At 39.8% G+C, this 24,527-nt stretch overlaps 3 protein-coding genes and 1 pseudogene across 6 annotated transcripts; 2 read left to right on the top strand and 2 right to left on the bottom strand.

The window, feature by feature from the left end:
- LOC116247066 (LOB domain-containing protein 15) lies at positions 1 to 4,872 on the top strand. 4 transcript variants are annotated; one of them, XR_004170785.2, is made up of 3 exons: positions 1 to 575; positions 734 to 2,209; positions 4,423 to 4,872. XR_004170785.2 is itself a non-coding variant. In XM_031619019.2 (3 exons), exons 1-3 carry the CDS (start codon positions 315 to 317, stop codon positions 4,481 to 4,483), a joined length of 645 nt encoding a protein of 214 aa, XP_031474879.1. In that variant the 5' UTR covers positions 1 to 314; the 3' UTR covers positions 4,484 to 4,872. The 4 variants fall into 4 exon arrangements, 2 of the variants coding, with proteins under 2 accessions (XP_031474879.1, XP_031474878.1); XR_007572452.1 differs by lacking the exon at positions 4,423 to 4,872 and adding an exon at positions 2,968 to 4,390; XM_031619019.2 differs by having other exon boundaries at positions 734 to 1,056.
- A 1,658-nt stretch (positions 4,873 to 6,530) lies between these two features.
- Positions 6,531 to 12,348, bottom strand: LOC116248824 (aspartate aminotransferase, mitochondrial-like). The gene is made up of 10 exons (XM_031621815.2): positions 11,510 to 12,348; positions 11,315 to 11,400; positions 10,966 to 11,172; positions 10,621 to 10,726; positions 10,362 to 10,466; positions 10,086 to 10,258; positions 7,605 to 7,764; positions 7,319 to 7,414; positions 7,048 to 7,142; positions 6,531 to 6,878 (listed from the first exon to the last, which is right to left on the bottom strand). The coding sequence occupies exons 1-10, from the start codon at positions 11,657 to 11,659 to the stop codon at positions 6,803 to 6,805; spliced, it is 1,254 nt and encodes a 417-aa protein (XP_031477675.1). The 5' UTR covers positions 11,660 to 12,348; the 3' UTR covers positions 6,531 to 6,802.
- A 1,110-nt stretch (positions 12,349 to 13,458) lies between these two features.
- On the bottom strand, positions 13,459 to 15,310 carry LOC116248102 (peroxidase P7-like; annotated as a pseudogene).
- A 4,231-nt stretch (positions 15,311 to 19,541) lies between these two features.
- On the top strand, positions 19,542 to 22,962 carry LOC116248842 (peroxidase P7-like). The gene is made up of 3 exons (XM_031621843.2): positions 19,542 to 20,104; positions 21,545 to 21,739; positions 21,886 to 22,962. Exons 1-3 carry the CDS (start codon positions 19,841 to 19,843, stop codon positions 22,444 to 22,446), a joined length of 1,020 nt encoding a protein of 339 aa, XP_031477703.1. The 5' UTR covers positions 19,542 to 19,840; the 3' UTR covers positions 22,447 to 22,962.
- The last annotated feature ends 1,565 nt before the right edge of the window (positions 22,963 to 24,527 follow it).

Consider the following 24,527-nt stretch of genomic DNA (forward strand, 5'->3'; position numbering starts at 1 on the left):
TTTTCACCTGTTATTCCTCTCAACCTGCCCCTCCTGACCCATCCTCCGCCATTTTCTCAAGGGGCCAAGCCCTAACTCACCTCCTTCTCCCCTCCCCTTAGGCATGGTGCTTCTCGTGTTCCAAGAACCTGCAACCAAAAGAAGGGAAGCAGGCAGATCTTGCGTCCCCATCTCTTTTAACTCCCCATCTGCACTGAACTTCCAGATCTAGTCAATTAGTGGTTTTGAACACATCTTTTTTGCCAGAGAAGGTTGGCAGAATCTTCCTTCTTTTTCTCCACATCCCCTCTTTCTCTGTTTTGGTTTCTATTTTCATGTCTAGAGAGAGGCTGGATGAGATAGGTAAGAAAATCAAGAGGGAAGCAGATGCCACAGATAGGATGGGGAGAAGGCCCCTCTTGCTCAATCATTCAGGCACCCTCAATACGATAACCCCCTGTGCAGCCTGCAAGCTCTTGAGGCGTCGCTGTGCACAGGAGTGTCCCTTCTCTCCTTACTTCTCCCCCCATGAACCGCAGAAGTTTGCTTCTGTACACAAGGTCTTCGGCGCTAGCAACGTCTCCAAAATGCTCATGGTATTCTTCTTCATCTTCCTCGCCATCACTTTTCAAAAGGATTCAACTCAGAAGAAGGATTAATTGGTCTGAACCCGTTTTTGGAAAACGAGCAGAGATTTATGGATTCTTGGGTGTCTGAAACTTGGGGACTTATCTTGTTTTGATCGGTCTTGTAGGAGGTGCCGGAGGACCGACGTGCCGACGCCGCTAACAGTTTGGTTTACGAAGCAAACGTGAGGCTCAGAGATCCAGTTTATGGATGCATGGGTGCAATTTCAGCACTGCAGCAGCAGGTGCAGTCCTTGCAGGCCGAGCTGAACGCCGTGAGAGGCGAGATATTGAAGTACAAGTACAGGGAGACCGCCAGCATCATGAACCAGTCCCATGCCTCCTTGCTCGATTCCACGGCCGCAGCCTCCGCCGTGGTGGTGGTCTCCCAGCCACAGCCGTCGGCCCCCCCTCCCCCAACCCAGCCGGCGCCGGCGGCCTCATCGTCCATGTACACCCAACCTTCATCTGTCGATTTTAGTTCCATTTCGAATGAAAGTGCTTCCTATTATGGTTGAATCATGTGAAAAAATATACTTCTAATTTCGTTGATTCTGTGGACAATAACAGATGGTGGAGTATTGATTCGTTTTTACTTGTATTTTCTTGGGTTTTTTCCTCAATCCTTTAGAGTTTTGGCAATAAGAGAGAAACTGCAAGGAAGATCAACAAATTGTAGTGATTAAATCTGAACCTTTCTAGTTCTCGAAAGGTACTCTTTGTCCAGATGCGAGCCCGCATCGTTTCGTCACTCCAAAAGCAATTGATGAGCATGTAATAAATACCAGCCGTGCATCATCACTACTACCCACTTCTTTCTGAACCGCTTTATTTTCCCCTATTCATCAATTTCCTCTCCAAATAACCGCAGATTCTGTCCTGTTGCCAACATCATGCTATATACCAACATGTTCGTATGACTGCAATCATGAAGGAGTACTTCTCTCAGTAGTTCACCATCACCGTCGTCGTCATCATCATCATCACTCTCTCTCTCTCTCTCTCTCTCTCTTTTTGTCCATTCTTTTCGTCTTCTTATCAATGAAGAACGACGAAGAAGTGTTCGTTTCCTGTAACATCACACAGCAGGGATCTGGACTTGTAAGGTAAGGCCAGATCTTCCATACTTGGGAAACATTGGTTTAGAAACAGAAAGGTATAGGATAAACTGGTTTACAAAAGTCAGTGACCGAAGAAATTCCACTTCCACTTATGGCATGGGGCCTGTTGATCATGATTCTGCAGCCATTATAATCTGCAGCTTAAACTAGGTTCAGGCGGAAAGTATGTGGAACCATTTTCGCCGAAGCCATTAACATTCTTTTTTTGGTAAAGCAACCAAGGAAGAACAAGGAGGCAGTGAGAATGGAGACAGTGTACGAAGTCGGGGAAAAGTCATGGGTAGGCTGTCCTTCATTGCTGTTAGTGAATGATAGCGGAGTTGGTGCAGTGGCCGCCATGATCGGTGGGTCTTCAACTTGCAAATGTAGAAGCAGATGGGAATATTGGGAATTCACTCACCACTGCAACTTGGAATGGTTCCAGGAGTTTGGTAAAACAGGACCTGAATTTTTTGCCTGGTTCATGTGCATTAAAGCCTAAAGGTCATCCTCTTTCTTTTTTAATTGTTTTTCTCTTCTTTTTTGCTGGTACTTTATTTTTGAGCTTTAAAAAGGTATTAATGTTCCTTATATAGTGTTTGGAGACAATGTCGTTTTGTGTGAAATACTTAGCAAATTTCTATGGCCTTTTTGGCAATCAAGCATGGAATATTAGGCAAACAGGCAGAATTCCCTGCATTAGTAATTTAGTAAAAAAAAGGGAAAAAAAGCAGAATTTTCACTTAGGAAAAGAGAAAATAGTATGTGGAAAACGTACAAAAGATGCAAATTTACGGAAAAAGCGAAAAGCACCATGTTTTTTTACCATAAATATGAGATAACCTGCTAGTTTTTGATACGGCTTGCAAAATATTGTTAAAATGAATTTGACGATATTGTTAGGATGTAATAGTCTCCTCTTACATTGTTTGGACTCTGATTGACCGATTTTGGTTACTAAAAATATATATGCAAAAGATGCTAACAATTGGCTTTCTTATATGTCAACTAAAATATTATGATTTCATGTTCATTCATCCAAATTGATCCATATATCGGAATTAGAAGAATCGATTGAGCCTATATCTTTTCTTGAAATGAATATTAGTGAAGGCCCTTACTATATAATCATGAACGCTTATACATAAAAAAAAAAAAAAAAAAAAACTGCAATGTTTTAGGGCGGACATTGAAGCATGGTTTCTGTTTCCCCATGGATGAAGGAAACATTAAATTTAATTCGGTTCTTCTGATGAATGCAGGAAGCTTTTCAAGAGGTGGCCAAATTAAAGTTTTTTTTTTTTTTTCCTTCGACTAAAGGAAACAGATCTGCACTCAAAGAAGTTCGTCTTCACAGCTAAGAAAGAAATGTCATGCTCAGTTTCTGAAAATATGCAACTAACGAGGCACCAACGAAGCATATGCGACAGATCTGCCTGTTTGATTTCTTCGATTTTCTGGCAGATCTGCTGTTTTATTTATTTTGTTAAGTGGGATTCAGGCAGCAGGGTTGATCGTTAGCAGATCACGCGAGGGAATGATCAATAGATGGCAGGGACATTAGAGCCTTAGTTTCTCCCCATGGATCTATTGACCACACTAACACCTTCACTGTTGAAATATGAAGATCAATAGCCACTACGTTCTCATATGCCAAGCAAATAACATTCTCAAAATTGGCTGATACCTCCACGGTTTATTTGTCTCATCATCAAACAAAGTGTGGGAACTCATCTTCATCACTACCCATTATCATGGTCGCAGTTGGGCAGAATCAGTTCCTGAAAGTCTTCTTAGTTTCTGTCGTATTAGTGAGTCATGTTTCAGTACAACCCCTCCCCATCATGCCGCCATTGATTTACTCACTCAATCACTCAATGATGGAGAAGTACAGTAGAGTGCTTTAACAATCTGATTCGGTAGATTATGTGTTCTGTCCACATCAAGACGACGTCTCAACATGAATCTTGATGCTAACAGATGCAATAAGCAATAAAAAAGACCAAGAGTGAACAGAAATCCCGGCCCGCTTCTACATCCAACAGCCTGTTGCTCGAAGGTGGGCTGCCTGTCTTGCTAACCTCCACTGAAGGCTGCTTCTGAACAAGGGGTTTACTGTAGTCATTGTAGGGGAGGATAGGGTGGCGTTGTCATTTGTGGACGATCTCCGCCATACTCTTCTGTTTATGGTTTTGGCCAAATCCTAGTTTACTTGGCGTGCGGAATTCTACCAAAAAAAGTACATTTTCAGGTTATCAAATAGAAAATAAAAGACAAAATCGTCGCTTGTCTATGTTTTAATATTGTTTCATCAGTTCATATTTTATTCTTGTTTTAAGTATTTTGGAATCAGTGCAGACAATATTAAAAAAAATAATTACAAGAGCTCCATTTCTATACATACTTTACATTATTGCTTGCTTTTCAATCATTTTCTTTCAGTTCCATGGATGTCATAATATTCTCATGGATTTTTTTTTTATGTAGAAACTGAAAACTACGGTTAATTAATCAGGCAAAGCTGGTAGCATGAAATAATTAGATTATTATGTTGCACTACACGATGCTACTGGGGTGCATTTAATTTCGATGTTTATCGAGGTTACCGTTGCATGTGATGTGAAGATATTTGAAATTTTGTTTATTTCAAGCTACAGTTTTAAATCTTATCCAATTTGTGTTTGATCGCTCACTTTTTTTTTTATTCTTATAAAAAGTTTGGTAGAAGGGGGGTCGTGGCTGGTGGTTGAGGCAAGATTGCACCACTGGAGCGTCTAGAGCATGATCTATGATCGTGGCTGCGACTATGTGGAACTACTCGGAATTGGATTTTTGGATCTGTGAAAATGAATCCGGATGCAGTTAAACGTTAAAGATCCAACGTCGACATGATGTCATGTTTGGATTTCTAATGGGATTTGGAAGCGAAGTTCAGATTTGGACTTTGGATTTCGATGTAACAAGCAAACATGGAGTTGAGTTTGGATTTGGGTGACATTAAACCCCATTGTATGACCCGAATATATAATTGAAATTTTAGTAATGGTAGGTGAAGGCATGTTTACCTTAGAATTTTGAAAGTTAAGATGTTCCATCTACGGGTTTTCCTTTTTATTATATTAGTGGCCTATATTTAGGCAACTGTTAGAAATATTATGCCAACATCATTCAGAAATAAAGGAGATACATTCTCTCTCTCTCTCTCTCCCTATATATATATATATATATATATATATATATATATATATATATATATATGGAGGGCTTACTTTCGCATAAATGGACATCGACATGCAAGAAAAATTAAATTTATACTTTGTTTGGCTTGCCAACAATGATTGATTCTTGGCATATTCTTACTTTGATACGATTCGAATTGAGACCCTCTTCGATCTAGAACATATAAATACATATATAGTTGTCTGATGTGGATAATATATCCACTGATATTAAAACTATCTACTTCAGTACTCCGAGGTCAAATTAAATATCAGAAGACAATAGCTTAGTTTTCCGTTCTTCAGATCAAATTGAGCTTCTCATGCATTGTCATGTACGCTTTGTAGGTCAAATTTTACGTGAAACTCGTCATATGCAATTGCGGCCTACCATGCTATTGTTCTGCGACATGAACAGCTCAATTTGGCATATGAGTGCTATTTGTTTAGTCTAGTTAACTTTATATTAACTTGTACTTGAAGATGCATTCTGGTTCCTTGCTTCTTATGAACAACGTAAGGGGAAAGTTTGGAATTGGAACCAAATTGGTTAGTTAAGGAATAATATATACCGGGCTACTTAGGTTGGAAACATAAAAAGAATTAGACAACTTCGGGATGAAGGAGATGTTAACAACCCATTATTTAGAAAAGATGCTTGAATGCCCTCTAATCCCTCTATATACATATATGATCTTAAGAGCAATTTGATGGGTAAAATATATTATAGCTAGGTTTATCCATCTTTTCAAGTTACGTAGTTTTCTTAATAATTAAAAAGTTAACTGCTCGTATAACATGAAAATATTGATAACTAAAAAATCATATTTTTCATGAAAATAACCTGAATTAAAGCATGCTTTATAACTAAAACAGTATTCATAAAGATGTTTGTAATGTACATATTTTGGTAAAAATATTTATATGGCCAAGCCTTACAAGGATAGGGCTGGAGAAATTTAGGTTGTAGTTAATGCTGAGCAGGGTCTTCAAAAACTTGACACCGGTTAGCCATCTATTCTTAATTTCCGATGGGATAGGCACTCAACTTTGTATTCTTAAAGTACTAGAGTGTGGGCAGATGTAGTTTATTAATGATTTCGATCTTGGAAATATCCGTCTTACTGCCTCATTCGCCAACATTAAGCACAAATTAAGAGGAAGCTAATTCGGAACTCAAATTAATTGTTGTTATTTTGATTTGTATATTTCATAATAGCGATCAAAGGTTTGTTATGGCTCACCCTAATTACGATCTTATGCACATAATCATTTAGGAGATAGCGAGCTTATGAATAGTCATAACCATGGCTCTCTAAAAGTTTTTATCGACATTCTAAAACTATGGGGAATGATAGTCTAACAAGCCCCAAAGGCACAGTAACGTTGTGTTGAGGTTGCGGAGCAACTCAACCTAATCCCCATTACAAATGAGAGCACAAGTTAACTATTTCGTTTATTATCAACTTGGTAGAAAAAATCAATTTTGGGAAGACTTTGCTTAAGTTCTTTTTATTTATGTCGCCTGTAAAAGGTGAGGGAACCGGCAAAAGCCTCAAAAGAACAAGCAGCCAATTTAAAATTTGTAGGGAAACACGCATTGGTACTTCTGTGCCAGATTATGCCTTTCATTATCTATATTTCTCACGTAGTTTGGTTTTTGACTTCTGAAAAAGAGGGTCCAAATTCAAAATTCTGAAGTTCATAATGCGGATTTAGAGAAGAGAGAGGGTTCCACAACCTGGTTTGCCAAGAAAAATTACAACATGAATAAATAGTGGAAATAGTACGATCAATAGAGGCTTTCCTTCCCAGAAGAAAATCTTTTGATCTGCACATCTATGGAATGAATTTCTTAGGGTGTTCAGGCGGAGACTCGCTATCTGTCATGCTTTGTAACTTCATGGATGGCTTTTGCCAAGTAATCCACACTTGCAGGTGTGATTCCAGCCATACTGTAAAACAACAATGCAAATAAGGAAGATTGCACATTAGCACACGAACAGGTGCTCAAATATGGAACTCGTTCAGAAAAGGACCATTTACTATGTTCTTGATAATCCATATAGGACAATACAAGTTTAATGTGTATTTGCCTTTAAAAATCTATTCAAGGGAATTTACCTGATTCGACCACTCCTGGTCATATATATGTGGAATTCATTAACTAGGCGGTCGACCTGCTCAGGGGACAAACCAGTATAGCAAAACATACCAATCTGCGCAAGTCAAACACCCAATCAAAATAAAAACAGACAAGAGGCAAAGTGGTTGCCGTTAGTTGAGTTGAGGAAATGGAGTTCTTTGGAGTTTGGATAAATGAAATAGCATCATGCATGAGCACAGAAAGGGCAAGCTAAAGGAACCTTTAAGAATTTTAACGTCATCAATTAACCTGATTTGTAATATGCTCCCAGTTGTGAAGGGATCCAAAGTTCTCGATGCTTTTACGCAACAAATTCCGCATTACATTGATGCGACTGACCATAACCTACTCAGTTACATAAACATTAGTCAAGGAAATAACGAAACAGATAACTTTTTGAAATTTATTTACTAGAAAGAGCACAAAGTAGCAGAATCATTCCAATTGATCAAGCAAAAGCACACACACACACACAGGTGCACAGATGTATTGCATACCTTTAACACACACACAGGTGCACAGATGTATAGCATACCTTTAACTCTGCAAGCCAAAGGCTCCTTAAATCTGGGTCGGTGAGAATTGTATATACAAGAAGTGCACCATGAACAGGCGGGTTACTATAGATGGGCCTCGCTATTTGCTGCAATTGGCTCTTGACAGCAGCTGATTGTTCGGCATCCTTGCACACAATGCTTCAATAACAGGAATAGTTTAACCAAACATGGGAAGGAACAGTGAAATGATTAAATAAGATCATTGTAATCTTAGACAACCTATCAGGTAAGCATGATAACTACATTCAACAGGGGAACTGGTACTTTTCATCTCATCAAAGTATCTCCAGCATGCAGACCATTTCTTTTTTGGCTTTCAATAGAAAAGGTTTACTTAGAAAAAAGGCAAGTTCAAAACAATTGGAAGAAATAAATCAAGTGGCAGAGAACCAATATCACTTAACACTCCCAGAAAAATCAGGGTGGTGAGATGACAGTAGTGTCCCAAGACTCGAACACTATAAATTACAGATAGACGTACAGTTTATTGGCATTAACTTCGTAAAATTGCATAGGAAGGTACATCAGAAGGGTCCAACTTATAGGTATACTATCATACACTGAACTACCTGATGCATCACCAAAGTAAACAAACTTGAGATAATCTTATTTTTGGCCAACCAAGGAATGAATAACAAGCTTAAAACTGGTAAAAAACACTATAGAGCACATGATGTACACGAGTAGATATCATAACACAACCGCAATCATGAAGGGGCACCACCACTTCTTTCTACACCAACTACCATTCCCATTTGATATTGACACTAAAAAAGAAAAAAAGAAGTCAAAACTCATCTCCTGGATGCAGTAAGCATGCCCTCGAACCCACCCCCTTGTACAATGCTCCTTTGGAGAAAAAGGAATGCCCATTGGTCGGTCAAACAAACTAGCAGTAGCAGGCAGAGAAGTGACAATAGAAGCATTAGATCTTACATTAGTTTTGACTCCATTTTCTGCCAATACTGCTGCTTAGCAGTTATTTTGCCAAACATAGTAACCTCCATGGCATTTTGACTATTCATGTTAAACAGATTTCACTCAACCAGAATGACCTAAAGATAGTAGCATAGTTATGGCATTTAGTTTTTGATAGCTATTGGCAGCTACAAGGTGTTTTAGCATCATCATCATTTTGTAAATAAGTTCTTGCTTATATTTATTTCAAGCAGTAGCTTGCTCAGGGCTGTCTACAATTTTCTTGAAACACCAAAAAAAGAGTTCAAGGTCCTAGTCAGGAATTTGGTATAGAAGATATCACCTTTTATTGACAATATGCCAGGATGAGCCAAACTCGGACATGGTCAGAAACAGTTAAGGGTGATTCTGGAGGATATGCAATTGTCGAAGTGGGATTAATCATCCAGCCCAGACCTTACAACTAATTAAACCACACATGTTTCAGTCTCCAGATAGGAAATACAACTTTTTATTTAGAAGAAGTACAAAATATAACTTGAGTTCCTTGAACATAAGCGTAGATAAACAACTTATCACTAAACATTTAGTTGTCATTATGACAGTAAAATTCGAGCAGTAAACACCCTATGCCCACAGTTTGATAGAAACTGTGCAGGAATTACACGGTTCAAGTAAACCATAAGCCTTGGGATAATGTTTAACGTTTAATTTTCAGTTGTATCTACTACCACCCACAGATAGCATCCACAGCTGCCAAGCCCTCCAATGCTATTGCAGATACATAAATACAAACAGGAGAGGAGACAGAAAGAAAAAGTATACGTACAAAAGATAAGACAAGATATTAGTTGCAATGGGAATTGGACAGTTTGTTGGAGAAAAAATAATGTTTTGAGGTAACTACTTCCTGCACCATTGATAAAAGGAGAGCTACACGTCATTTTTTTTTTCCTTAAGTAATCCTCTATTGTGAATTATAAGAGTAATCAGATATGACACGTACAGAACCATTTTATAAATTCTGTTTAGAATCTCTAGAGCAGACTTAAAAGTTTTAAGTGTTTGTGTTCTTTTGTCCATGTACATACACACATACATACACAGATTCATGATCGCATATTATTGATAATGAAGAAGTCATAAAATTTGAACCATCAGAGTTCAGAATCATGGATGTGTTGAAAGCAGAAGGTACCGTTCGAAGACAATACAACAAGCCAACACAAAAAACAACTACAGAATATACAATTATTCATCAATCAGACATCAAATGATTTTAGTTATAACTGTGCATCTAAATTTCCCTGCCTCTTCCTTGGTAACCATTCATGAGAATTCATACGTACCAGCAGAATAGATGCTGAAAGACAATCTAAATCCAACATGTTAATGGTCAAGAACTTCAAATAAGCAGAGACTACCTTGCAATTGGATGCTGAGATTGCAATATTACACAAAATAGTTTTCGATGATAATTTTTACAAATATCTAAAAACTACAGTGGGAGTGAACAAGCATGGAAATATTGCATTTCATACCTTAAGCATCCCACTCTAAGGCCATATAGTCCCATGATCTTCGAAAAGGAGTGAGCACATGCAATTTTATGGCCATCTTCCAGAAATATTCGAATTGCTCGAGCATCTTTTTCAGGGTCTCCGCTTGCAAAGCCTTGGTAAGCCACGTCAAAGAAGGGAAAGTGTTTCTTTACCTAGCAACACTCACGGCAATACATGTTGTTTCGTGAGTTACTTTGCTTCTCAATTGTTACAAGCATAAACAAACGCAACCTTGGCACGTGTATAAACAAAGACCTTAAATAAATGTGAGATTTCTTTCCACTGCTCCTCGGAAGGATCAACTCCGGTTGGGTTGTGAGCGCATGCATGGAACAAGAAAAAGGAAGAATCTGGAGCATTCTGTGAGCGTGCAAGTTAAATGACACTGCAATTTCGGTCTCCTAAGATCAAAAAGTGATTTATTTTTTTCGATAAAGAAAGAGAAAAACCGAGAACTTACACACGCATAAAAACTGAATTGACGATTTAACGTGCACGACAGAGTGTAAATTACCTTAACATCTTCCATAAGCTTCCCAAAGTCTAATCCTTTAGATTGATGATGATAGTAGTGGAAAGTTCTCTGTGTAACGTGTGCGTCCCTCCAAATGTTATGATGGCTGCGAGTCAGATGGGCAGCGCCTTAATGAGAGAAGGAATGGCATATTTTTGAAAAACACAGTAACGTAGCAACTTAAACACAAAGCATTTACCTCGTCATGGGAAAAACAGAACAAAAATGCTGACCATCCCATGGGTTAACAAGTTCCTAGCATTAAAAGCTGTAGAGAATACTAGAACAGAGCACCAAATCTAAATTGCAAATATAAATAAAGAAGGAGATAGATACAGTACTCACTTCGACCAAGTCGGGATGGGGAGGTACATGGGCGATTCCGGCCTGAACCGTCGCTGGAACTCGGCAAAAAGCCGGCATGATCCGGTGCCTGAAAGAGCTTGGATTCCAGCCACTCTGTTCTCCTTCACCGCATCAGAGTTTTCCCCATACGCTAGTTTAATGGTTTCCTGAACCAATTTCGGGTCACCTCCAATCGGGAGATATTCCCTGCATTCAAACATGAACTCCGCTTCCATACAAAAAAACCAAGAACACCACTAACTTCGCCCCGGAAAAAGAAGAAGAGGTTCCAATCGATGACTAGAAGAAATACCCCTAAGACAAAAAAGAAAGGAAGAGGAGAACTAACATGGTTTGAACGCCACCGATTTTCGCCTCTGCTCTGCGTACACATTCAAGAATCACAGGCCTCCCCTTCTCGTCACGATACGTTCCCTACATCCAGAGGAAAGAGAAGAAACGGACCAAGCGTCATTGCAATCAAAATGTCCACGTTGGTATGTGAAAATTGCAGCAAATGATCGTCTCCGCAACTAAACCTCACCACACCGAGGTTGATCTTGCTAGGGCAGTCATCGGCGAGGAACGCTTCAGTGATTGCGAAGATGGGATCTTTTGCAGCCGGTTTCACGCCGTCCCACCAGTCGATTGATGAACCAGAAAACCATCTTTTCCTCACCATGAATGCTGCCATATACCAAAAGGCAGAAGCTATTTGGTCAAACTAATTCCTTGGGGGGCTGCTCGCAGAACAGGAGCTTCCTGTGGTTGGACTCCTCACTAGTAGCCCAACTCCTTAGTCACTTCTTCCTCTGTTTTTGCACCTTTGACCTCCTTCTTGTCGCTCTCGTTCTTCGCCTTCCTGATCAAAAAACCTAGGCGCACACTGAAGCATAATCGATCAGCTTCTTTCCTGCTACATTTACTTGTTCCTCCACTGAATTTTGGATCAGTGGTGTATAACCGAACTCTGAAGTTTCTTTCAGGAGAATGATCAGAACGCTGATGCCCTTCAGCTTGTGATAAGGGCAGACCAGATATTCAGTTCAGAAAGGTTCCTACGTTCTTGAAAAATGGTACAGAGACTTCAACGGTGGGCGCGTTCGCGTGATGTTCGGTTGGACTTCAGACATCTTTCTCGATGACTTCATGACTATCGAAATAAAAAGTTACCGGAAAATTTTTGAGCAAATTCTGTTCAATGGTGATCATTGATCAGGCAGGTGCGGTAAAACGGCTAGGAAATCTTTTTTCCGATAAGCAAAGTGCCAGGGAAAAGTTTTGCCGACCAACTTTTTTGAGTTAGCTCGATCCTACACAACGATGCAGGCCGGAGTAGAGCTCATCTTATTAAACCAAACAAGCTTTGCGCGTTACAGGTTGCCTTCACCATGGCGTCGCCAAGTTTGTAATTTAGTACAAGTGCCAGATTTCCTTCACCTTAACGTTACTTTGTTTGTAATTTAATACAAGTGCCATGAAGTGCTCTCACAATATGTCTGGATGGAGAGAGATATTTTGAGGAGGCAAAAGCTTCTTTTCATTTCTTTTCATTGTTAGGGTTTAGGGCTGCTTTAGAACCTCAATATAATGAAGAGAGAAATACCCCTCAACTAAGTATCACACACCCACTGTTTGCAGTCGTGAGTCACAGAAATAAAACTGACACCCAGACTTTCATTTATCCACAGTTTGCAGTTTTGAGTCACAAAAATCAAACTAACCAAGTCATTACGCTCCTTCAACCTGAGATTTGTTTTACATGATGTTCATTATTGACTACGTGGAATTATATCTGTGAGTGTATATATATTCCAGGATGATCCAAATTAATCACGTATAAAGATGATTCTACTCATTGATATGATACGGAAAATGTTCAAGTTAGCCTCTTAATAGGCCCCATCCACCCAAAAGGAAACGAAAAAAACCCAAACACCTTAACAGAGTACCCTGGCGTGTTTGATAGCTAGATTTTCTTCTTTGGTTGTATTTCTATCAGGACGCAAGTTACAGGGATTTTTTCTCCAAGTCAGTTTTTTTTTTTTTTCAACTTTCTGGATTTCAGAAAAAAAAAATGTAGGATGAACTAAATTATTTGGATAATTCCACCCCTGTTTGCGGCCTCCTTGTAGGAAAAAGAAAAAGACTTTTACTCGCAGCTGAAAGTTGTTCAGAACGTGGTCAGGCTCGTCCACATTAGGTGGGGTTCAGAGGGGACTTATATGCCTTTGCGGCAGGAGATGAGGCGTCCCTTATGCTTTATAAGGTCTCGCATCATAAGAGCGCATCTGCAAGAGCTGCTCTATATCCTTGTGTGGTGAGTTTTAGGTTTTTCTGCAAAGCATCTCTGTGGCATCTATACGTGCTCTCTCTTGATTCTTTCAGTGCATGACTGAGCAGATTCAGGAGAATTACATCCAGGTTTCTTATTTTCATGTGTTCTCGACTCAGATCATTGTTGGCATCGAAGCTTTCTGCAATAATATGCGCCAAAGCCACTGATAATAAGAAAAATATTCATATTACAGCATGTAGATCCATGTACTTTCAGGGAAGAAAATCCTATCGCCAAGTTTAAGCGTCGTTATTTGCTAAAGCTCTCTACGGATTATACCCATAGGCAAATAGTATAATACCAAACAGAGCATGAATCTCCTTAGTTCACCTTCCTGCAATTCTTCCTGATCTCCCCAGCAGAGCCAGTAAGAGGTTTAATGTCTCCCATCTTAATCATGGCCCTGACAAAATCGGAGTGGAATGAGGCACCATCCTCACTGTATGCTTTAACAAGGGAATCAGTGGATCCACCACTGAACAGTTGCTGATCAGAGTGAAGCAGACCCCTCTTGTAAATGAGATTCCTGTAATAGTTGTTGTCAAAGAAGGTAGGCGTCTGCAAGTCCAAGGGCGCTAAATTGTTGTCTCCAACTCCTGAAGTGCTTGGACAGACGGCTTTCCATGTGCTTGCGAGCAAAGCGTCCAAATTGGTCTCGTTGTATATCCTGTTCCTGAAGTTGATGCACCTTGCTTGGCCAATCGTATGGGCACCTAAGTAGACCAAGCATGTTCATGTCAAAACACAGAGAGAGAGAGAGAGACAGAGAGAGAGAGAGAGAGACCTGCTAAGGCAACCATTTCATTGGTAGAAAGGCCCTGAGCTTGGAAGCTAGAGATGAGTTGACTGAGGCTGCTGGCTGGGGAAGGAATGCTTGTGTTGGCAGCAGCTTGATTGCTGTCCTAGCATCTCTTCTTCCTAATTTCACATCCCAATAGGGACCTCCCAACTGTGGAGATCAGATGCTATCTCAGTCGATAAGTTGAAGTAACTAGTAAGCAGAACAATGAAATTTGACATTGAGTGGAAGGAGAAGACGATGGAGCATTGAGGGAAATGAATTCTTACAATGGCAACAGCATCCCTGGCTGTAACAGCCAGGACGTCAGCACAGGAAACAGTTTCCGGGCAGACCTCCTCCACTGCTGTCTTGATCGCATCTATTACTTCGAAGCCTCTAGCGGAATTTCTGTTTGGACCTGCATTCTTCTCTCCAATAAACGTTGGTGTGTCATCTAAGAAAACAGACCCATCGCATCCCTGCACAAACCACATGTTGGAATTCTAGGTCTAAATGTTTCTGTACATTGTCACAAAAGGAGAACATGTATGAAGCTATACTCAAGGAAATTAAACAAGAAATTAGATAAAATCAACTAAGAGGCCATAAACGAAAGAGTAAGAAGCGACATTGGTGAGAACATGAACTCCCGTTTCTTTTTCTTTTGGTTAAAAACTTCTTTATCAGCAGAAAATATACTTATCCTACTTGAATTAACATGGGTCAGATTTGATAAAACATGAGATTTGTTTTCTTTAAATCAAACAATCCCAATGGATTGGCTGATCAAATATTCAAAATATGCAGTCTTGGGCACTGCCAGAGCATTATGGTTGAACCAATGTATCCTTCCCAGCTAGTGGAAGCCAGGCCATTGGACCTCAATTTTAACACCAGTGGCTTCTGGCTAGCTAGGACATGAAAATGATATGCCCAAACTATGGGAAATCTTCTGCAAATGGTGTTTAAACTTAAAGCTCAAGATAAAGAACTGGAAGGCATACATTAACAAAGCAGTCATGAAAGAAGAGACGGAGTAGGGATGCTCCCATTCGCTTTTCTTTGGCAATTTCAGATTCAACTTGGGATCTGATTGTGTCCAAGAGATCAGGGCAAGAACCATCATAGAAATCTGTGGTCAGTTGGGCAAATGAAGATCCAGGCACCAGGGCAATCGCATACAGGCTGATCAACAGAAGACTAGCAGAAGCCATTCTGTTTTTACCACTTAATTAGCGGTAGTGAATGTGTTGTAGCATGGTGGTAGTATTTAAAAGCTTTCAATCCAGGTTGAACAATCTGCAGGCCTTGGTTAATTTCTTCACTTGCCCACCTTACCTAATGCGACCGAAAGCTACGTGGAATCAAAGAAATCGTCGCTTGTTCAGACGAGTCCGGCGTCCTCAACATAGAAAATTTGCTCATTCGCATTTCGTTGTTCGATTGACCAAACAGATCATGATTATGTTCGTTAAAGTTCCACCATTAAATCTAGAAACAAGTCCATGCGCCACAAAGTTTAGGTGCTAAGCTCCCAATCTCATTGGCAAACTCTTTTGCACGGCACTTCTGCGTTTTCAGGGAAGAACTAAAGGACAAAAAGAAAACAGGGAGGAGGCAATCTCCAGGAAAGATTTGCTCATCTTGACATGATATCTAGTATAAAGCACACCTATCTCTTTTTTCTTTGTTGTCTAATCTTGGTGAATCAAACTTTATGTATATGATTTACCAGAAGAAACTGGTCTAATTTAAATGATTGTGATGTGCTTCCAAGTTATTCAACAAAGAAGTCTACGTTCTTCAACATATCAAACTCGGCAATTCAAAATCAACTTTTTAATGGAGAAACACGACAGAACCAACAATCTTGCACATAAACAGGTGGGGATCTTGTTGACTTGGTCAATTTTTCTAATCCTTTATTCTGATTATATCAACCGTTTCGACCAAATATGCTGTCCACACAGATTTTCTTCAAAGGCCAACCGCTTCCGGTTGGCTTGTTTTGACTCTTCTTCAACTAAGAATCAAAAGCGAGTAAATCGGCAACAGAAACTCCCAACTAGAAAATGTGAACTGCTGATTCTCAAATTGACATTGAGGGAGGAGCAACAAAACCCGTAGCGATTTCAGTCTCCACTCGAAAGATAAAACTAGATTTTGTTAAACCAAAACGACAAACTAATTTTTCTTCTCAGATCCAACTTGGGTTGGTCTCGAAAAGGTCTAGAACTAATTTTTTTCCCCTCAATGATCAGCAAAAGAGAAAAAAACGGGATCGTTCCTTGCCGTGATAAAATAACTAAGCTACTAAGACCCCATAATCTTCCCTTTGGTTGAAGCTTCTAAAGATTTGGGCACTAATTTACTTTCTCCGTTGAAAAATTTATCCTGCAGAGAATAGTTTTTCATTTCACCAATTCCAATATAGGAAGCCACAATTCAAACATGAGGGTTGCTTTTTTGACAGAAACCTCCATGACTGCTACCTAACTCCAAAAACTTACCCTACTCTGCTTCAAGCACAGCAAAAACAACCTTTTTCTAGCCTAAATTCTAAGACTCCAATTGGCAAAACATAACATCAAATTAAATTTAATGACCAACTACTGTAGTTGGCAAAACAGTGACTCGAATCAGCTGAAGTCATAAATTTTTAGAGTGCATCTTTTTTCATGAATAAATGAAAAAGGTAAGTTTGTAAGGACTTCGTATTTGATTTTTTTTCATCAACTAAAACAAAATAGTATGTATATGAGTATTTGTGTATGTTAAGTTATGATATTAAGAGTGATTAGCCAAGCAGTTTCGGAGTTCAAGAATGGAACCTTCCAACCACCGAATTATTAGAAAAAAAGCACAAAGAAGGCTACGTTACAGGATAGCCAAAGCTTTTTTTTCGTTTGGGGGAAGCATGTGAAGCACTTTGACAGAACCCCACTCATCGCTGTCGATGACTCATTCCTTATCATTTTTTCTAGGGTCGAGAACACGCCAAAAAGCTCCAAGACAAATTCCTCTCCGAACATCTCGACATACTTTTGTATTGTTTAATAAAATTTCGCCATCTATAAGTGATCTGCATGATTGGCTTCACAAGAATCAAATTTTTTTTATTACATTTTTACGAAAAAAAATATGTTTTCAAAATTCATCAAACTTTGACATATTTTTTGCTATCAATTTTTGAAAATTAACAAAAAACTACACCTGAATGATCTTAGTTACCATTTTGATCAAATTTACATCTATAAGTAAATTTTGTGGAATTCCTTTGCAACCATGACAAATTAGTGCAATATGGATTTTATCATGAATCTTTTCCTACATCAGCAAAAGCATGTCACATCAAATCTACTCCAAATATGAAGTAATTAAACGAACCCTTGCTTGAGAGTTGGTGATATAGGAAGTAGATATCCATTCAATTGACTTAATTTATAGCTGGTTGACAAGGTGGCCTGGATTGGGACTGAAAAGCTGGATTAATACGGGGTGGATATGAGCTGGTACTCAATTTTGTCAAAGAAGAATCAGTTTTTTTAGAGTGTCTATAATTTGATTGCCACATTATATTGTGACATTTAAATTTATGTATATTATATCATATTTTGGTTGATAACGTAAAAAAAAATCTAAAATGTGTATATCAAGTATGTAGGTGGCAAGGTGGTCCACCTCATATAGAGACTCGTGTTTGAATCCTAGAGTGGTTACTGTCACATTCTAGTGTGTTCTTCCTCTAAATTGTAAAAAGTCTTGAAACATGTTATGTGAACCCAAAAGAAATGACACAGAGGAGGGGAGACGGTGGCGGGGGAAGTAGAATGAACCACTCATTCTTATTAAAAAAAAAAGAACATAGAAGAATATATGAAGAATATAAACAATATTATATACAGATAATTTTTTGCTTAAAGGAGCCAAGCCAAAACAACAATGCATATAAATTGGCTTGAGGGGCAAAACCAAGGGGGCTAGCAAGGGCCCTGCATCCTTTACTCCCTCTGATTTTGAAAAATAAAAATTTTAATATTTAACGTTCAAAATATTTTAATTTAACTCCTATAAAAATTTACAAAATTATATAACAGCTTTCTAAAAAAAAGAAAAACAAACTATATCCGCCAGTGGGTGGGTCTCCATGAGATAATGCTTTTCCACTTCCTCATTCTGTAAACACAATGCATGTATGTTGGTGGGTTCAGCCGCCCTTTGTAGCTGGTCACTAGCACATGACTATGTCTCCTTCGAAGCAATAAGTTAACGAGATAGAACAAGTATAGTATGAACTTAAAAAATGAAGCTATTAATATGCAAGTTGAAGGAAAGTGAGGATCACAATGTAAGACACCGAAAGCAAGCAAGCTTAATACTTGATGGGGATGGGAAGAAAGTAGGAGCTTCAGCTCTTCAGTGAAGCATTAAAGATGAAATACTTGTTCTGCTCATATATCCTCTCAACTGGATCAGAGAGGATGGTCTAATTTTGAGTTTTTCCATAATCTTTAGAATCGATTCGCGAACGGAATCGGCAAGCTATGAAAGCGTCTGAAAACCAACTTCAGAAAAAAAAGGGGAAGCGGATTAGTTTGCAAATGATCAACAGTCACAAACAAAATATTTAAAAACAAAGCCTGAAACTATTACTGACAATTTAACTTTTATGTATGTTGAGATGGGTATTTGGTAACGGCAGATATGACCAGAACAGCGTTTAGTTGGGGATGACGACTTTTCTCCCATCTACTCTTCTTCTTAATGAAGCTGCCATTGAGCTTCGACCTCTTTAAAATTTACGGCCAAATTGACGGAGAAAGATTGCCGACGCCGGCTATTAAAAGCAGCAAAGTTGTTGGAACGGTGACGGGGAATCCAATTCTGATTGGATATCCGACCGGACCACTTTACATCAATTGGAAACTGGAAAACAGTAAACAGAAAATCCCATGGAATTCGGTTTTGAGAAAATAGACATCCGACCCGATTCTGTTTTGACTTTAGTGTTGCTTAAAAATCGGATCTGACTATGAATATCAGCTTTTTATGGCCGGTTAACGTAGTAAAGAGGGAACCGAATTAGGGGAACTAGTCATAAAAGGTCAATTTTCTTGAAATATCAAATATAGAAAGAGAATTTTTTTTATGGGTCTGAGTCTTCCGCCATTGATTGCATATAATTTTACATAATTATATGGAAGGCTTATTACAGCAACAAAATCTTAATTCATCACTTGCAGAGAATCAGAAAGCAATAAAAACAGAGTAATCTAAGTCATGACAGTTCATTACTCATTCATTCTCTGAGAAATGATTGGGAAAAAAATAAATGGGGAGTCGAGCGAATCGATGGTCGTTAATGGAATCAAATCTGCTATTTGCTGTCGTGGTTGGGTGGGCCTTCACCATCCGCCACCGTCCGCTACCCAAAAACTGTAAAAAAAGTAATAAAGGAAAAGAGGAAGGAGAAGAGCCAAAGAAGGAAACGTCTCTGCGGAATTTATGTGAGGGGACACCTCCGTTGACGGCCGGCGTTCTGCCCATCGCTTCCTTTGAAGGCTTCAAATGTTTGAACGAGGAGATAACCGAGAAGTGTCGGAAGGGTGTGATCCGCCGACTCCCTCGCCTCCCGGCCCGTGCCTTGATTGATCTATGCCTCTCTGTCTCCATCCACATTATTTTTTGGAGGGCCCAGAAGATTAGAAAACGAATCTTGACTTGGCTTTTGCGTTCAAACTTAGGCGTTAAGAGAGATGGAGAGCAGGGCATTCTTCCTTCTCCGGGCGCATGAGGGTTTTCCGATGGCATCCGTGGCTTGTATTGGATTTCTGAAGGTCGCAGCGGCGGTTCTCCTTCTGGCAGCGTCCGTTTCGTCGAGTCTGTCGCCTGACTTCTACAGCAAGACCTGCCCTTCGGCGCTCCCGGTCATCAGGCAGGTGGTGGAGGACGCCGTGAGGAAGGAGCCGAGGATGGGGGCCTCGCTACTGCGCCTTCATTTCCATGATTGCTTCGTGAATGTGAGTCAACTCCCTTTCTATCTCTCTCTCTCTCTCACATGTCGTTTATATGACGTATAATTAGGATTTCTCTGCTAGAAGCTCTCGATTTGTGACCACCAAGATTGTATTTTTCACTCAGAAGATTGTTATGCTTCTGTGGAGCTGTTTGGGCATCTTTGTTAACTCCACTGTCCCAACAATCAAACCTGTGATTCTAATTAGGGACGAAGAACCTGCTGAGATGATTAATGAATGGATTTAGAACCATTTTGTTGCAAAATTTTGTGGGTAGGGTGTAGAAGACGCCAGAGATCCGTTTTTTAGCTCATTTTGTAGCAAAAATCCGACCACCCAAATGCGTTACGATGCCAACATGAGTTCCCTGAAGCTGTGAAGAAGGTGAGTGATTTTCATGGCGGGTGGGGTATCTTTGCTGCAAATTTGGTAACATATCCGCCTTGCAGATATTTTCCTTTGAAAGGAAAAACGTGGTTGAAATATATACGAATCAGCTATTACATAAAGCCAAATCCAATGAGAACTACGATTTATGGGCCTTCAATTCCTAAGATTTTGTGCACTCTCGGACATGTTAGAGATTTGTCTACACCAATATTTAACGCCATTTTCTGAATCTATGAGATTTAATGAATCATAGTTCATCGAGTAAGAACGTACACTCAATAAATGCATCTAAATTACGTCATGAATTTATTGCAATTTGTTTGGCTCTGTAGTTCCATCTTTTCTGGAATGATCATTTTTTTTAAATGTAAAATTTTGCCATTAATTTATCACTTATGAATACCATTTTTAATGAATAATTTCATAACATTTTGGGATGCCATTTTGGCCAACGGACTTCAATTGCCCTAAGCTAAAATCGAGTTGTATACGTTATGCAGTTATGGCATCGGTCAACACTTTGTCACATTCAAAAGTTGGCTCTACCAGAGAGGTGGATCCGTGGCTGGCATCTCCTTTTAAACCACTGGAAATAAAGCGATCTCGAGCTTTTCCATTTTTTCAGGCGTAACACCAACAAGATAGAGCTTTCAGACCTTCCATCATCTAAATTGCTTCATATGGAGTGGGTGAACGAGCACAATTTTCAATGTTATAGGGTTAGGTACAGAGCAAAATGGCTAGAGAAACTTGGAAGAACAGATTGATACGCTACCAAAGCTCTCTCTCTCTCTCTCACACACACACACACACACAAGAGATGTTTGATCGTTTAGATGACGCAGTACGTAGGGCCATCAAACACGGTACTTTGATCTTTTAAAAATCGAAAGAAGAATGCGAGAGAGAAAAGCTTGATTTTCAAGCGAAATTTTTAAGTTACACTTTAGTATAAGAATACATTCAAGAAAATACAGTTTCAGCAACGAAACCTGCCTTCAGTGTCTCCTCGTTTCGATTTTTAAGACTTTCGTGATTTTGTGGATCAAGTAGGGGTGTGACGGTTCGGTCCTTCTGGATGACACTGCGAACTTCACCGGCGAGAAGACGGCAGGGCCCAACGTCGACTCCGCCAGAGGGTTTGACGTGATCGACAACATCAAGGCGGCGGTCAACAATGCCTGTGGAGCTGCCGTCGTCTCCTGCGCCGACATCTTGGCCGTCGCTGCTCGCGACTCCGTCGTTGCGGTACTCTTTCTACCAACCTGTACATATGATCTCCTTGAGCTTCTGAAGCTAGAGATCTCAAAACTAATGGCGAACTGTTCAGGGCCTCAGGCCATTTGTTTATGTTGTCAATTTCTGATCTGGCCATTATCGTGTAACATCTGCAGCTTGGAGGACCAACATGGGATGTACAGTTGGGGAGACGAGATGCAAGAAATGCAAGCAAGGACGACGCGAACACGCAGATACCCGGACCCTTCTCCAACCTCACCACCCTCCTCTACAGCTTCCAGACGAGGGGCATGAACCTAACCGACCTCGTTGTGTTGTCCGCCGCACACACCATCGGCCAAGCTCGGTGCATCGTCTTCAGAAGGCGCATCTATAACGAGTACAACATCGACTTCAACTTCGCTCGCTCGCTTCAGCCGTCCTGCCCTTCCACCGCCGGCGACGGCGACAGCAACCTTGCTCCTTTAGACCATCTGAGCCCCAACCAATTTGGGTTCAACTATTTCATGAATCTGCTGATGCAGAGGGGGCTGCTGCACTCGGATCAGGAGCTGTACAACGGCGGACCGGCCGACAACATCACCAAGCACTATGCCCTTAACCCCACCGACTTCTATCGGGACTTTGCCACCTCCATGTTGAAGATGCAAAGCGTAAGCGTGCTCACTGGCAACCAGGGAGAGGTGAGGTTGGACTGCAGGAAAGTGAACTCATAGTCGGCGCTAACCGGAGAAGGCCCCCGTCTGTATATATTTTACTTTTGACCGGCCGGCCGGCCGGCCGGGGTGTCTGCTACGCCGGCGAACTTACCCAATTCAATTGAAGCAGCCCGTGTGTTCTTAGAGATGATGGTGTACCTGTAGATCTTCATCTCCACCGCCCTTGAGACACATGGTGTTCAGTAAACATAAAAACTCGAGTTTCAATTGTTCCAGCTCGAGTAAATCTCAGAATGAATGGGGAAAAATTTTGTGCGCAACTTTTATTTGCGTAGCTCCAATCTTTTTGGCGCGTGGCAACTAATGATTGGATGTGCTGTGTTTAAAACTGACGTGTCATGTTGTCATTGGTCAATATGTGCTTGACTTTTCCACTCGTGCATGATTGACATCAGAGCTGAGTTGGGTCGGGTTTTTTTTTTTTTTTTAAGTGTTTGTTGAAATTAGTTGGGACTGATGATCAAGATCTTGTCCGGACTTGGGCAAGTTGTTCTTCCGAGGATCACGTACCGGACCAAGTGGTGTGACAACAAATAGATTGAAATTTTGCACTATGCTTATTTATTCATTTGGACTAATTTAATCGGGAAAGAGGAAAAAAGAGGGTGATTAATTTATCCTTATTTATTCCTATGCTTAATAACTTAGGATATTTAAAATATTCGAGGCTGATTTCTAATCCGTGTTAGGTGAAATCCGCGGGTTACAACTGCAGATTTGCAGTCCACAGACATTGTAAAATATGGGGCTCGGGAGGAGTAAAGATGTTAACAGATCCGGTTCAATTCGGATAATTTTTAAATTGTATTTCTGGATATTCACATATTCAGATTCGAATTTGGATTTAAATACCAACAAAGAAATGTCGTGTCTGAATTCGAAATCCAATTTCACAATTCGAATCTGATCTAAATCTGTTTTTCACATTCATATTCGGATCTGAATCTTAATTTTGAACAGAATCTGGACAACTTTTAAGAGCATTAGGTGTATGATATTTATTTTTAAAACTAAATCCAATCTGATCCAAATCCGAACATGATCAGATATTTATGTATATCCAAATCCAAATCCAAATCCAATCAGATGTACTTTCTTAAATCTGATCGGATTTCTGAATTGGATATTAATTTTCTTTTGATATCCGATTTTTTCGGAACAGTTCCGTAGGATATCCGATCCAAAACGGATATATTGGTATGGGAGGAGGAGTTGTTGGACCATAAATTGGCGGTTTTAAGAGTCTTATCCAACATTTGATAACAAAGAATACTGTGTTCCAAAGAATACGGTGTTGTTATTATCCATATTCATAATAGCTAGGGAGATCAACTAAAAAGTTTCACGCTCGACAGATGAAGATTTTGAAAGCGAGCACGAGATCATTCATGTATAAAAAATGAAATCCTGTTTGGTTTATAGACAGCAAGTATTATGCAGCCTGACCCACTGCACCAACTCCTTTGGGTCAACATTGGCGAGTGGGCATTTCAAAATAAAAATATACCAAACTTCTAAAAGATGCCACTGTCCACCAATATGTGGCTGGTGATAAAAAGGACTGATCAAGGAGGACGAGAGTGATGTTCATTGAATCATAGTTGGCAAATCTGTGACTCGGACTCAGATCAGTAGATGATCGCACTACCAAGTCAGTGAGTTAACTTGTTGTACTCAGCCGAGTTTTAAAATAGCCTGAATCAAATGAGTTAAAACGAATCAGAGGCGAGTCGGGCCAAATCAAGGGCGAGTCAGGGATGAGCCAGGCCAACCTTGACTAGTCGCCAAGTTTTCTACCAACCTTGAAATCCAATACGCATTTACTTAAAACCAAATCACAATTCAGAATATGATTTAATGACATAAATTTGTATCCAATCTGATCTATTAATCTGATGTTAATTTTTTTTTTTTTTTTTTTTTTACATTCGACTTCTAGAAGCACAGCAGTCGAACATCTGACCCGAATCTGATCACATTTGTACACTTGGGACTAACAACTAGGAGATACAAAAGCTCTTTGGGAAACAGGATTAGGCATGGACCTGATATGAGGCAACTAGGCATTGGAAGTTGTA

The sequence above is a fragment of the Nymphaea colorata genome, chromosome 2 (genome assembly GCF_008831285.2).
Source record: "Nymphaea colorata isolate Beijing-Zhang1983 chromosome 2, ASM883128v2, whole genome shotgun sequence".
Classification (NCBI taxonomy): domain Eukaryota; kingdom Viridiplantae; phylum Streptophyta; class Magnoliopsida; order Nymphaeales; family Nymphaeaceae; genus Nymphaea; species Nymphaea colorata.

Excerpts from the sequence above, each read along its gene's own strand:
- LOC116248824 (XM_031621815.2), bottom strand. The coding sequence starts at position 11,659 with ATGGCAGCATTCATGGTGAGGAAAAGATGGTTTTCTGGTTCATCAATC. Across the intron at positions 11,173-11,314 it reads ATCGGTGGCGTTCAAACCAT|GGAATATCTCCCGATTGGAG; the intron begins GTTAGTTCTCCT and ends GTTTGAATGCAG. Across the intron at positions 7,765-10,085 it reads CTTAGAGTGGGATGCTTAAG|CATTGTGTGCAAGGATGCCG; the intron begins GTATGAAATGCA and ends CTGTTATTGAAG.
- LOC116247066 (XM_031619018.2), top strand. The coding sequence starts at position 315 with ATGTCTAGAGAGAGGCTGGATGAGATAGGTAAGAAAATCAAGAGGGAA. Across the intron at positions 576-733 it reads ACGTCTCCAAAATGCTCATG|GAGGTGCCGGAGGACCGACG; the intron begins GTATTCTTCTTC and ends TCGGTCTTGTAG.
- LOC116248842 (XM_031621843.2), top strand. The coding sequence starts at position 19,841 with ATGGAGAGCAGGGCATTCTTCCTTCTCCGGGCGCATGAGGGTTTTCCG. Across the intron at positions 20,105-21,544 it reads TCCATGATTGCTTCGTGAAT|GGGTGTGACGGTTCGGTCCT; the intron begins GTGAGTCAACTC and ends TGGATCAAGTAG. Across the intron at positions 21,740-21,885 it reads CTCGCGACTCCGTCGTTGCG|CTTGGAGGACCAACATGGGA; the intron begins GTACTCTTTCTA and ends TAACATCTGCAG.